General features: G+C 47.8%; 1 protein-coding gene across 1 annotated transcript in view; it reads right to left on the bottom strand.

Annotated features, from left to right (window-relative positions):
• Nucleotides 1–11,282, bottom strand: part of ARID1A (AT-rich interaction domain 1A) — a 101,882-nt gene extending 90,600 nt beyond the window's left edge. The window contains exon 1 of the mRNA XM_048499798.1: nucleotides 9,509–11,282. Within this exon, the coding sequence (XP_048355755.1) occupies nucleotides 9,509–10,672 (1,164 nt within the window). The 5' untranslated portion in view covers nucleotides 10,673–11,282. The remainder of the gene's footprint in view (nucleotides 1–9,508) is intronic.
• Nucleotides 11,283–11,508: the final 226 nt, after the last annotated feature.

Consider the following 11,508-nt stretch of genomic DNA (forward strand, 5'->3'; position numbering starts at 1 on the left):
TGATGGGAAATGAAGCAGGACAGCGGGTGGGAAGTTTCTGATTACTACACCTTGCCATAATGTTGAGCACACTTTTTTCATTTATCTTTAAAATGGGTCCTTTTTCTATGAAAGTCACTACATGATGCTTTCGTGGCCATTAGCATAGAACAGCTGTAAAGGAGTGGGTTTACCCTGCTCAGGGGTCTGCAACCTGCGGCTCTCCAGATGTTCATGGACTACAATTCCCATCAGCCCCTGCCAGCAAGGACAATTGGGGCTGATGGAATTTGTAGTCCATGAACATCTGGAGAGCCGCAGGTTGCAGACCCCTGACCCTGCTCATCAGGGTCTTGAACAGGGGGGAATCTATGCTCTCGAGCCGCGATGCTCTTCTGCCCTTGCACCGCGGCTCCACCTAACCGGCTGCCAGCCCTTATCTTGCCTTCGCCCCCTGCGGGCAGCAGGGCAGCGACTAATTGCCCGCGTCGGGTTGGCCATGCCTGCTTCTCTGTCTTCCTGTTCGAAAGCCGGGCGTGGAAGTTTTCCCGGCGCTGGCGAAGTCGCAGCCACCAGCTACATCTTCGTTCTGCAGGCAGCAGGGCGGGACGATCCATGCTTCAGAATGAGCCGAGTAAAAGGTAAAAAACCCCTAATATATACAGTGTTATCTTTATTTTAAATGTCAAAAATTATTTGCGGCTCCAAGTGTTTTCTTTTCCCATGGAAAACTGGTCCAAATGGCTCTTTGAGTGTTAAAGGTTCCCTACCCCTGGTCTTGAACAATAGCTCACCTCAAGTTACCACCAGACATGGGGATAAATCATATGGAATCCTTGAGAAATTGCAGCCTGTGAGGCTGATAATGTGAAGGTAGATGGGACTATAGATTCACCACAGCATGGCAATTACTCCCCCTGAACACTGAAGTCAAATAGTAACCCTAAACAGTTATTCCTCTCTATTTTGAGACATAAGTCCAATGACATTTCTTTTGCATAGCACAACAATTCCAAGTGGAGGAAAGGGAGTCACAATGGTAATGCTCTCAAGGGAAGGGGTATCTGTCTTGCAAATAATTTCACAATTTTTACTAGCCCATCTGCTCACAAGTAAAAGGCAAAGTCAGTTTTGCATGTCAATAACAGGAGGAGTGGCACAAAAGTGAATTCATTCTCATCCAATATATAAGGAATTCCCTACCTATTTTCACAAAAAATTCTTATGGTTCAACAACTATTTACAAGCTGGTTTTGTTACAAGCATCTTAAAAATTGTTTGCTATTTGTTTCAACAGAAGAAGAAAAAGAGTTTGGATTTATACCCCACCTTTCTCTCCTGTAAGGAGACTTAAAGTGGCTTACAAGATCCTTTCCCTTCCTCTCCCTACAACACTTGTGAGGTAGGTGGGGCTGAGAGTTTTCCGAAGAACTGGGACTGCCCCAAGGTCACCCAGCAGGAATGTAGGAGTGAAGAAACACATTTGGTTCACCAGATAAGCCTCTGCCACTCAGGTGGAGGAGTGGGGAATCAAATCCAATTCGCCAGATTAGAATCCACCTGCTCTTAATCCACTGCACCACAGGAAAATTTGCTCATGGCATCCCCACCTGATAGTATGCCTACAAGGAAAATATGATGTCCAAGAATAGATGCAAGGTTTCCCAACCATAGCTAGCAATCCTTCCACTTGCACAAGAATTCCTCTCCTCCTTCATATTTACCATGCCAGCCATGGTGTACACAGCACAGAGTTTGCACTAGTGTTAAGTCTAGCCATGGCTCAAGACAGAATTTAAAGTGGACTCTGGTGAAAGATAATTGTGTATAGTACGCACAAAACTGCAGGATTAGCCGTGGTTATCTTTAAAAGGGAATCATGGTTGGAACATCAATAACGTTATGCCTGCATTAGTCTTTGACTATTGAACAAACAGTCTTTTGCCCAGCATTCAGAAGTACAGCATTGCTAAGATTAGTATCCTTTAATAAAAGTAGTATGAGTTTTAGGAGCAAGGGGCAGAAAACTCATACCTTGGGTTTTCACTGATTACCATGCCCACAGAAAACAGATCTCTAAACCTCTCATTTTAGACATATGTCTCCTCAACTTGAGGATTGTGTGATAAAACTACAGCTTTCCTTCTAAAGTCAGTCTAATTGGAAAAGGAATGACTTTAAACATTTCAAAAGGCTTTCCTCCTTTTATCCACTGCATATAAAACCTTCTGGTGCCAGGGAGATCTCCTCCTCCTACAGGGCACAATTTGTGAAAGAACCTGTGGTGACCCTTCCATCCACGGCCACCAAACATGATGCCACTCTTTTTTTCTTTATAAATAAATATATAACAACTGACAACTAATATTTGTTTCCCCTTACTTCTTCCCCAGATGGTAGCTGTTACCAGGAATATAAATTCCAAAACAAAAACCCTTTATCTCCTTTTGGTAGTGTATACAAACTTACAAGGCAAATGGGATGGCTTATGTGGTCCTAAGGAAAATAGGGTGGGATTCCGCTGTTTCTTCAAACAAAGTAAGATTTTATTTATAACTGATAGATAACATCAAGGTTTTAAGCAAAATATTTACAAAATAAAATAAAACTGAGGCAACAAATACTATGAGGACTTCTCTTATAAATTGACTCTGACACTTTCTGACAGCTTCTCTTTTTCATAGTTCTCTTACTCTCCGACTTTATTTTGTCTAACAATTTATTGAGGCTCTGACTTTCTCTACGTACCTTTTGCCTTTCTAACTTTCTCACAAAGCTTTGACATTCTCCAACTTCTCACACAGAGGCCCTACCACATTCTGCCAGGCTCACACAGAGTTTAACTCTCTCTGACTAGAGTTTTGACTCTCTCAATCTTTTCACTCTGAAACTCAGTCACCTTCTGCCGCCACAGCACAGCCCTCCCACAGGCAGACTCTAGAATCAGCCAATCATATCGCTCTTTCATTCCCCCTCACCCCACTTGCTCTCTCGAACTCAGCTCTCAGCTTAAAGTCACACACACGCTCTCAAATCATTACAGAACCACTTCAGTATAACAGTGAACATTACACATTAAAAGAGGGGTGGGATGAACTGATAGTGATTGGTTCAGAAATTGGCAAGAGGTTAAATAACGGTTCATGAAGTAACAGTTCCAATGACTCCCCAGGACATAACTCAATTAAAACTCTTGGGAGATCGTAAGTATAAAAACAACTGTACATAAAAAGCAAAAAAAAAAAAAAAGGTGCTACAGACATCCCTGTGGAAAATTCAGCATCTCTAAGCTAGTAAGTGAGAATTGTGCCTTTAAAAACAGAATGCTTTAATTCAGGGTGAGCAACATGGCACCTCTGAACATTTACTTTATATCTCACCTTTCATCCCAATGGGGACCAAAAGGGCTTACATCATTCTACTCTCCTCCATTTTATCCTCACAACAACCCTGTGAGGTCGGTCAGGCTGAGAATGTGACTATCCCAAGGTCTCCCTGCAAGTTTCTGTAGCACAAGTAGAAATTCAAACCTAGTCCAACACTTTAACCACTACATCACACAGATTTACAAAAATATCAAGAAGCCAGCCGGCGGAATAAATAAAACACAAGAATGCCTGATTCTCATAGCTGCCAAGACATATCTGTGATTTGTTTCTTGAACAGAATGGAAGATTGTTAAGTGATAGGAGGAGAAAATGTGCTAAAAATGTGCTATTGTAGGATTTTGCACACATCAAGCTCAGCATTCCACATATTCAATAACGTGGCATGCAAGATACGTACAGGTATCTGTACATTACACTACACATTTGAGTTTGTGTCTCCACTTTGGCTCTAGATACCAAACTGATCTGTTCATAGCTCCTGTCACTTATCCCAGGCTGGATAACAAGCTGTGTTTTCAAAAAGATAACATATTCATTACCAACTACAGACCGACACTTAATAGTTACTCCCGAGTCAAAGTAATTTCCTTTACAAATGTTACTCTGGCAAGCTTACTTTATTTATTAGATATTTAATTAATTCCAGGTTCGTAGGTTTCCAGATCTCCAGCCTGTGGATAATTTCAGCAGCCCTGCCAGCATGGCCAACTGGCCATGCTGGCAGGGGCTGATGGGAATTGTAGTCCATGAACATCTGGAGAGCCGCAGGTTGCAGACCCCTGAACCAACCCTTCCCCAAATGACTAGATTTTCTGTTTTATCCTCAACACCATCTGTGAGGTAAGTTAGCCTAAGAAAGACAGACATGGTCATCCCAAGAATGCTTTTCTTGGGGAGTAAGAATAAACCTGAACAGGATTCTGAGTAGATGGGCTTAGAATTGCTCTCCTGGTGATGGGCATAGGATTGCTCTCCTTCACTACAGAGAACAGTTGCCAGGCCACTGCTGAGGGATCATTCACTCCAGGACCCCTCTTCTGGTACTAATCAGCTGGTCAGCGGAGGACTTACCTGCAGCAAAAGGAGACCAAGGCCTGCACCAGCAATAAAACAACAATGTTGCTTTCGACACATATCAGAAGCATTATAATCATGTTGCCAGCAACACAAGGACACCTAAGTATTTGGCTCAAAAATCTATGGTAAAAATTATTTCTACCATAGAATGCTCAAAAAAGCCGGTCATTTGGGCAAGAGAATCCTCATGTTGCTGGTGCATGACACAAACGATGTCACCACACCACCACCAGCCTTTGCTCCTGGAAGGCCCTTCCCATCCCCACTGATTGTCAAACGCTACCTGCAGAGGAAGATTTTCAACGTTGAGTCTCACTGGTCAAACTACCCACTATTACACTGGTTCTTTAATAACTTTTTTTTGAAAAATCAGGATATAAGACCAGGCATCCAAAAACGTAGTTCTACTACACGGACGTTTTCAGATAATTTTTCTGACTCAGATATCTATCTTCATTAGCAATAAAAACCTAACTGAGGCCCCTTCCGCACATGCAGAATAATGCACTTTCAATCCACTTTGCAGCTGGGTGTTGCTGTGCAAAATAGCAAAATTCACTTGAAAACAATTGTGAAAGTGGATTGAAAGTGCATTAATCTGCATGTGCAGAAGGGGCCCTAGAAACACACGTACACACAAGTGTATACATCTTGATGTACTATTCCAAGGAACAGCCTCTGAGGCACAGAAAGGACCTGGTGTGGCTTTCAGAATATTAGAGATATTTTGTCCTGCATACACTTCCCAAGTAGACATCAATGGGGCCTACTACATGGGGAACTGGAGGGAGAGGATTCCTTGAAGAACTTAAGGTCAAAATGCACAGGGCAATCAGCAGTCTCATACACAGACGGTTAGTTAGATAAAATTTTCATCTGACACTATGTGAACAAGTCATGTGCACACTCCCCCTCGACTGGTGGTACAAAGTGCTGTCAAGTTGCAGCCCACTTAAGGCAACCCCATTTGGTTTTCAAGGAAAGAGACGAAGGGAGGTGGTTTGTCATTGCCTGCCCTGCATAACAACCCTGGTGATCATCCAAGTCCTAACCACAGCAGATCCTGTTCTGTTTCCAAGATCTGATGAGATCAGGCTAGCCTGGGCAATCCACTTCAACCTCGCCCCCCAAAGACTTACTTCTAATTCAGTACACAGTATACATTGCCATTACTAGCTATCATTTGTGCTTTCCTTCAAATCATCTTCAAATCCAAGAGTGTATGGGAAGCACAAACCAGAATTTGCCAATTTAACACTGTAGTTTGCTGCTGTGCTTATCAGGAAATAACTTGTTCTCAGCATTCAATAGGAAGGACAAGAGGAAGGTATGCTCACCTAGTACCAAACCATGGTTTGGCACCTCCATGAGAACTAGAACGTTACTTCAGTTTGAGAACCTCAACTCTACAGTATAGCTTATTTGTATAATGCTGGGAATGGGGAATACTACAGCCAGCACATATCCCAAACCCAAAATCAAAGTAAGGAATTAGGGAAACTATTAATATTTTACGACACAGTTCCTGATTCCAAGGTGTCTCAGCTGATTGGCAGAACAGAAACAAACAGCACCAATTTAGCTTGAAAACTATGTTTTTAATATCTCCATGCTTCAGCTACTTGTTCAGTTAAGTCTCAAATCTCTTTGTTAACATGTCAGGGTGACTTAATTTTTAAAAAATCACAAGAACACAACTACATTAAAGTTCACCAAAAGAGGAATACTTAAGCAAGACTCAGATGGTTAAATAAAAATCCAATCACCCATTTGAGAAGATCAATTTGCCTTCTTCCACACAGTAAAAAAATTAAAATAAAAGAGGTTTTATCCAGGAACTGTAACATTTACCAATCAACAATAGAAAACCTTTTCCACTTTCTCCAGAAGTCCCACAGAGTCTACGTTAACCACTCAGAATTGATCAGGAGCTCTCTAGATTTCCCCTCCATGTTTCAAGACAGAAAATCTGTTGTTTTTACTCACTTTGATGTTTCCAGGTCAGGAGTGTCATATTATGCGAAACAATCTATCCTAGCAGCAGACAGATACAGAACCATGCAGAGCCATAGGAATGCAAGATTTCTAAGACAACCATTCCGAAAAGGTTTTTAAATTTTTATTTTAATGCTTACAGGTTATATTTTCAGAGTTCTCCTGGCTGCTTTTAAGTACATTGTAACCTTATTCCTGAGATGCTGAGAGATAACAGAAATCATGAAGTATTGCAGTAATTTCTACACACATGTGAGACCCATCTCTGCCTTGCTGAAAAGTGGGTTTTTTTCAAATTACAAAGGTAAAACTACAGAGTCTTCTGGATCAGATGTAGCAGTGGGCGTGGAATGATACATTATAAATAATACATTTTATTTGTACTGTTTTGTGCCTGTATGCCGCCACCCCAAAATACACACAAACTCTTGCCTTGAAAACCTTTCAGAGTCACCATAAGTGAACTGCAACTAAATGGCACTTTGTACCACCAAGACATAAAGAACTCACCCTTAATTCCACACAGAACCAATACAAGCTTTAAAAATGATGCTTGAGGGACTTGTCCCAATCCCTTCCCAACCTCACTCAAAGAGGCCAATTCATACATTGATAAGTAATTTACCTGCACAACAGTCATCTTTATGCCCTGAAACTCATTTCCCAAAATTCCAGATGTTCATGCATTACTCCTCAAGGTTCCAATCAATTCTAATCATGAACTGGATGCAAGTGCTACAGAGGAACCACAATGTATCTGATGTGCTATAAAATATCCAACATAAACCTGAAATATCTGATACTTGTTCAGAACTCCCACTTGGCAGTGAAATTCACCAGCTGACTTTGGGCCTAAATCTACCTCAGAGGGCTGTTGTATGGATACAAGGGGATGGGGGCAGCCATGCTTGTCACCCTCAACTCCCTGGAAGGAGAAATAAAATGAAGAATAAGTGATGCATAGTTTATTCCTTGACAATATAGAAGGCTGTGTCACACATTTGCTTTTAGGAGTAAAACTATTTTCTGTGTTCTTATAAAAATCTAAAGTGTAATTGTAAACTCTGCATTTATTATCCAAGTACACTTGCAGCAGCTCCCCTGTCCAGGACACGCTAAGTGGCAAATCTGGCTTTGCTGATCCACAATGCGCGAAATAACTGAAAAGCTCAATCGCCCAACTAATACCCAGGCTGAGTTAAGATGTTCAGTGCGATTTTGAAATCCTGCTTTAGTACAGTTAAGTTTAAGCCCAGCTGCAAAATATATGATATTGGAAATTCAAAAGCTTATACAGGGGGCATAAAAGAGTGAGGGATCTGAAGCTATCATTAAGTGATATCACCAAGTGAATCAAACTTTATTTTAAGTGTGAGGCTTTAATTACACAAGTCACAGCATAACATCCTATCACCAGTCCAACATCAAACCTAAAAGCTCCAAGAGCCCATCAGGTGAACAGGGACATCACAGGTGACCATCATTTCAGTAAACCCACTGAACAAATAGAGCCAATAAACAACTTAATACATGTAGGTTCCTTATTGAAGAAACAAAAAAAAACAAAAAATCCCACAGCCATTTTCTGAAATGAATCAGAACACTTAAGATGCTGCTGAATGTGTTAATATTTCCAGCATATGAACACCAACTATTTTCAGGCTCTCAATTCCTGATCCCAAATCGATACAACAGCCATCCAAACCCCTATATTAAAAATGAAAATTCAAGTCTTCCTCCTTGTCAAGAACACCATAAAATGAGCTGCTTAGATCAGAATGGTTTGAAGGTGGCACAAATGTTGCACTTATTTGATTCTGCAACTAGCTAGTAAGATGACTTCTGAAATGGATGAAGTCCTGAATCACACAGATGCATCTGTATGGACCCACTGACTCCCTGGGAAAATCACATAACGGGAAAAAAACAAGAAACAAATTTGTTATTTCAGCCTCACAGAATCTATTCCAGGATGTATAAGGCTCAATAAGCCAAAGAGAGAGAGAAAAACAGAACAGTCGAAACAAAATGCCATCGCCTTCCTCTTTGTTTCAGGCACAGTACAATGAGGGCAGCCTGTCTGTGGATCTGTTTCTGCTGAGCCTCCTCAAGGTCACAGCCAATTTCAGCTGTAGAATTTTTAAAAAGCAAAAAAAGTGGCAGTGATGCTCTAGGTTATGGCTGGTAGAAAAAGCAGAGTGTAAAAGTTTATGAGCTCATCAGAATTGTTGTACCATTACATCAGAGGCAATTATAAATGGCCAAGAGCAGGAGATGGGGAGCCAATCAGATCACAGATAGGATGTCAACCTAAGACCAACTGTCTCCTGGCTTTGACAGAAGGATTTTACCTCCATAATTCAAATCCCAAACCAAAGCAATCTGCACTTACTACTCCAATCGCTGAACTGTTTACCAGCACTTCCCAGCAAAAGCTCAAGGCACCAGGGCTGGTGGAGAAAGACCACCTTAGAAAATGGCTACAGCTCGCCTGGGCAAGGGGGGAAGATGTCAACGAGGGTCACTCGCCCTCTCCTTAGCCCCTGGAAGCACCATGGGGACATGGCTGCGACCCACACAGAGAGGAGCAAAGCTCGAAAAGGGGGGGAAGGAAAGAGTGGGGCTCACCAGAGCTGGAGACAGCAGCAATCTCGCCTAAGCACACCCTCTTTCCTCCCTCCCCCAGCCCAGCAACATGGAGCTATTTTTGCTGCCTCGACCCAAGTGGCAGGCCTGGCCCCCCACCCCTCTCCAGAACCCCCTTCGACGACCCTGGCGAAGAAGGAACACGGGGAAGCAGAGGAAAGGAGAAGGGCACCTCTCCGAACAGGCTCACACAAAAGGCTGGGCAGGGAGGAAGGGAAGGCAGAGAGGCAGCCATTTTAGAGAAAGACAAGAGAGAAACGAGAGGGAGAGACAATGGCAGGTCCCCAGCAATGGGGGCCTAGGGAAAAGCAACCCGGGCAGGAAAGCCTGGCCACGCAGGGGGGGAACCCTCGCCCACCACCCCCGCCCCGGCCGCCCCCGTATCTTTTTTTTTGGGGGGGGGGACACACGTGTATCCTTACCTGCTGGCTCCTGGAGAGTGGCTGCCCCCCTCCAGCGCCGCCGCCGCTGCTGCCCGGGCTCATGGGCGCCAGGTGGCTCCTTTGTTGGCCTCCTCCTGCTCCGGCGGCCCCCCAGCCCTGCCCGGCGGTGGCGCCGCCGTACTGCGAGGCTAAGTCCGCGGCCGCCGCCGGGGCCTTGTTGGCGGCTCCCCCGGCGCCGTCTTGGGGCCCGGTGCCGTAGTCGGTCCCGGGGTAGGCTTGGTAGCCGCGGGCCGAGCTCGGGGAGGTCAGCAGTTGGTTGAGCGTGGGGGTCGAGGTGGGCTGCGGGGTGGCGCCTCCGCCCGGTCCTCCTCCGGCCGCCGGCCCCAGGGCCCCGAAGCGCTGCTGCTGCTGGAAAGCGGCCGAGGGAGGCTTAGGCCCGGCTTGCGCGGGGCCCTGCGCGCTCCCCCGAGGCGAGCTGAGGGCGTAGGCCTGAGGGGGAGGCGGATAGGCACTGCGCCCGGCCGCCGGGTAGTAGGAGTTATACTGGTGGTTGGCGAAGCTGTGCTCCGTCGCGGGGCCGCCGTGGGAGTTCTGCGGAGGAGCCCCGGTGGGCCCCGGGTACGCCTGATCCAGCCCCCCGCTCTGCAGCGCTGCCATGCCAGGGCTTTGTTGTCCGCCATGTTGGTGGAAGGCGACGGCCGCCGCAGCCTGGGCGCCTCGGCCGTACCCGAAGCCGTACGCCGGCGGAGCCAAGGCGACCGGGTGAGGAGCGGGAAGGGGCGGCTGGGGCGGCTGCTGCTGCTGCTGCTGAGGCGGCTGCTGCTGAGGCTGAGGCGTGCCCACCCCGTCGCTGCTGTTGCTCCCGCTGCCGGGCGGCTCCGGCAGGTTATTGTTCAGCGAAGAGGCGCCGCCGCCGCCGCCGCCGCCGCCACCAGGCCTGGGGTTCCCGTTGGGGCTCTTCAGGTCGGCCTCGGCCCCTGCGCCCCCGCCATTGCTCTCGGCCCCGTCCTGCAGCTCTTTGCCCGGGGGACCGTCGCTCTCCGACGACGGCGGCTGCTGTTGCTGCTGCTGCTTCTCCGCCGCCGCCTCGCCCCCGGCCTCCTCCGACGAGCAATCCCGCGGCGGCTCGGCTTTCTTCAGGTCCGACGGGGCCGGGGCGCCCAGGCTAGTGGCGGCCGCGGCGGGGGCCACCTGAGCAGCCATGATCCCCCCTCCCCACCCGGCCAGCCCCCTCCTCCTTCCTCCGCCTCGCCCGATCGACTCCCCGCCTGGCCGGCCGGCCGGCACAAGGCCTCACCGCTCGCCGCCGCCTCCTCCTCCTCTGGGCGTTCTCTCCCCGGCTCAGGCGGCGGCCTCCTGGCTGCAACGGCGGCTCATTCCTCCCGCGGCCACCGGGCCGAAGAAGCGGGCGGGCGGAGAGGGGCGCGGAAAGCGAGCTGGGACGGCCGCGCGCGGGGCCTGGCCCCACTCTTTCGCCTGCCTCTCTCGCTCAGTTGCAGCCGGCGAAGAAAGGGGGGAGGAGGAGGAGGAAAGGGGGAGGGGGGCAGGACGGGGCTCTCCCGGGGTGGGAGAGGAAGGAAAGGGAGAGAGAGAAGGGGGAGGGGGCGCGGCGGGCGGGCGGGCGGCGGAGCAGCGGACGGGGGCCCCCCTGCCGTCCTCCGAGTCGAGACTCGAGCACGGGGAGCCGGGCGGCGGCGGCGGGGCTCGCGACTCTGGTCCGCCGAGCGCTGCTCACTCCGACACGAGGCTCAGCACTGCCATTTTACCCAGCGCCGCGGCAAACTCCCAAACCCGGACTGGAATCCGGGCTCGGATTGGAAGCCCTTCTCCTGCTTCCCTTCCTCCCTCTCTCATAAAAGGAGGAGCTGCCAGGCCCCTTTGGAAGCTTTCAAAACTGAAGCGACTGAGAGAGGGAGAGGACGCTCGCAAAACCCGACGTGGAGCCTTCGTGGAGGCGCGGCGCTGGCCTCCTCAACTTCTCTCGAAAGCCACAAAAGGAAGCTTCTTTTGCTGATAAACTGGGGAGGGGGGCAACCCAA

The sequence above is a fragment of the Sphaerodactylus townsendi genome, linkage group LG06 (assembly GCF_021028975.2).
Source record: "Sphaerodactylus townsendi isolate TG3544 linkage group LG06, MPM_Stown_v2.3, whole genome shotgun sequence".
Lineage (NCBI taxonomy): Eukaryota > Metazoa > Chordata > Lepidosauria > Squamata > Sphaerodactylidae > Sphaerodactylus > Sphaerodactylus townsendi.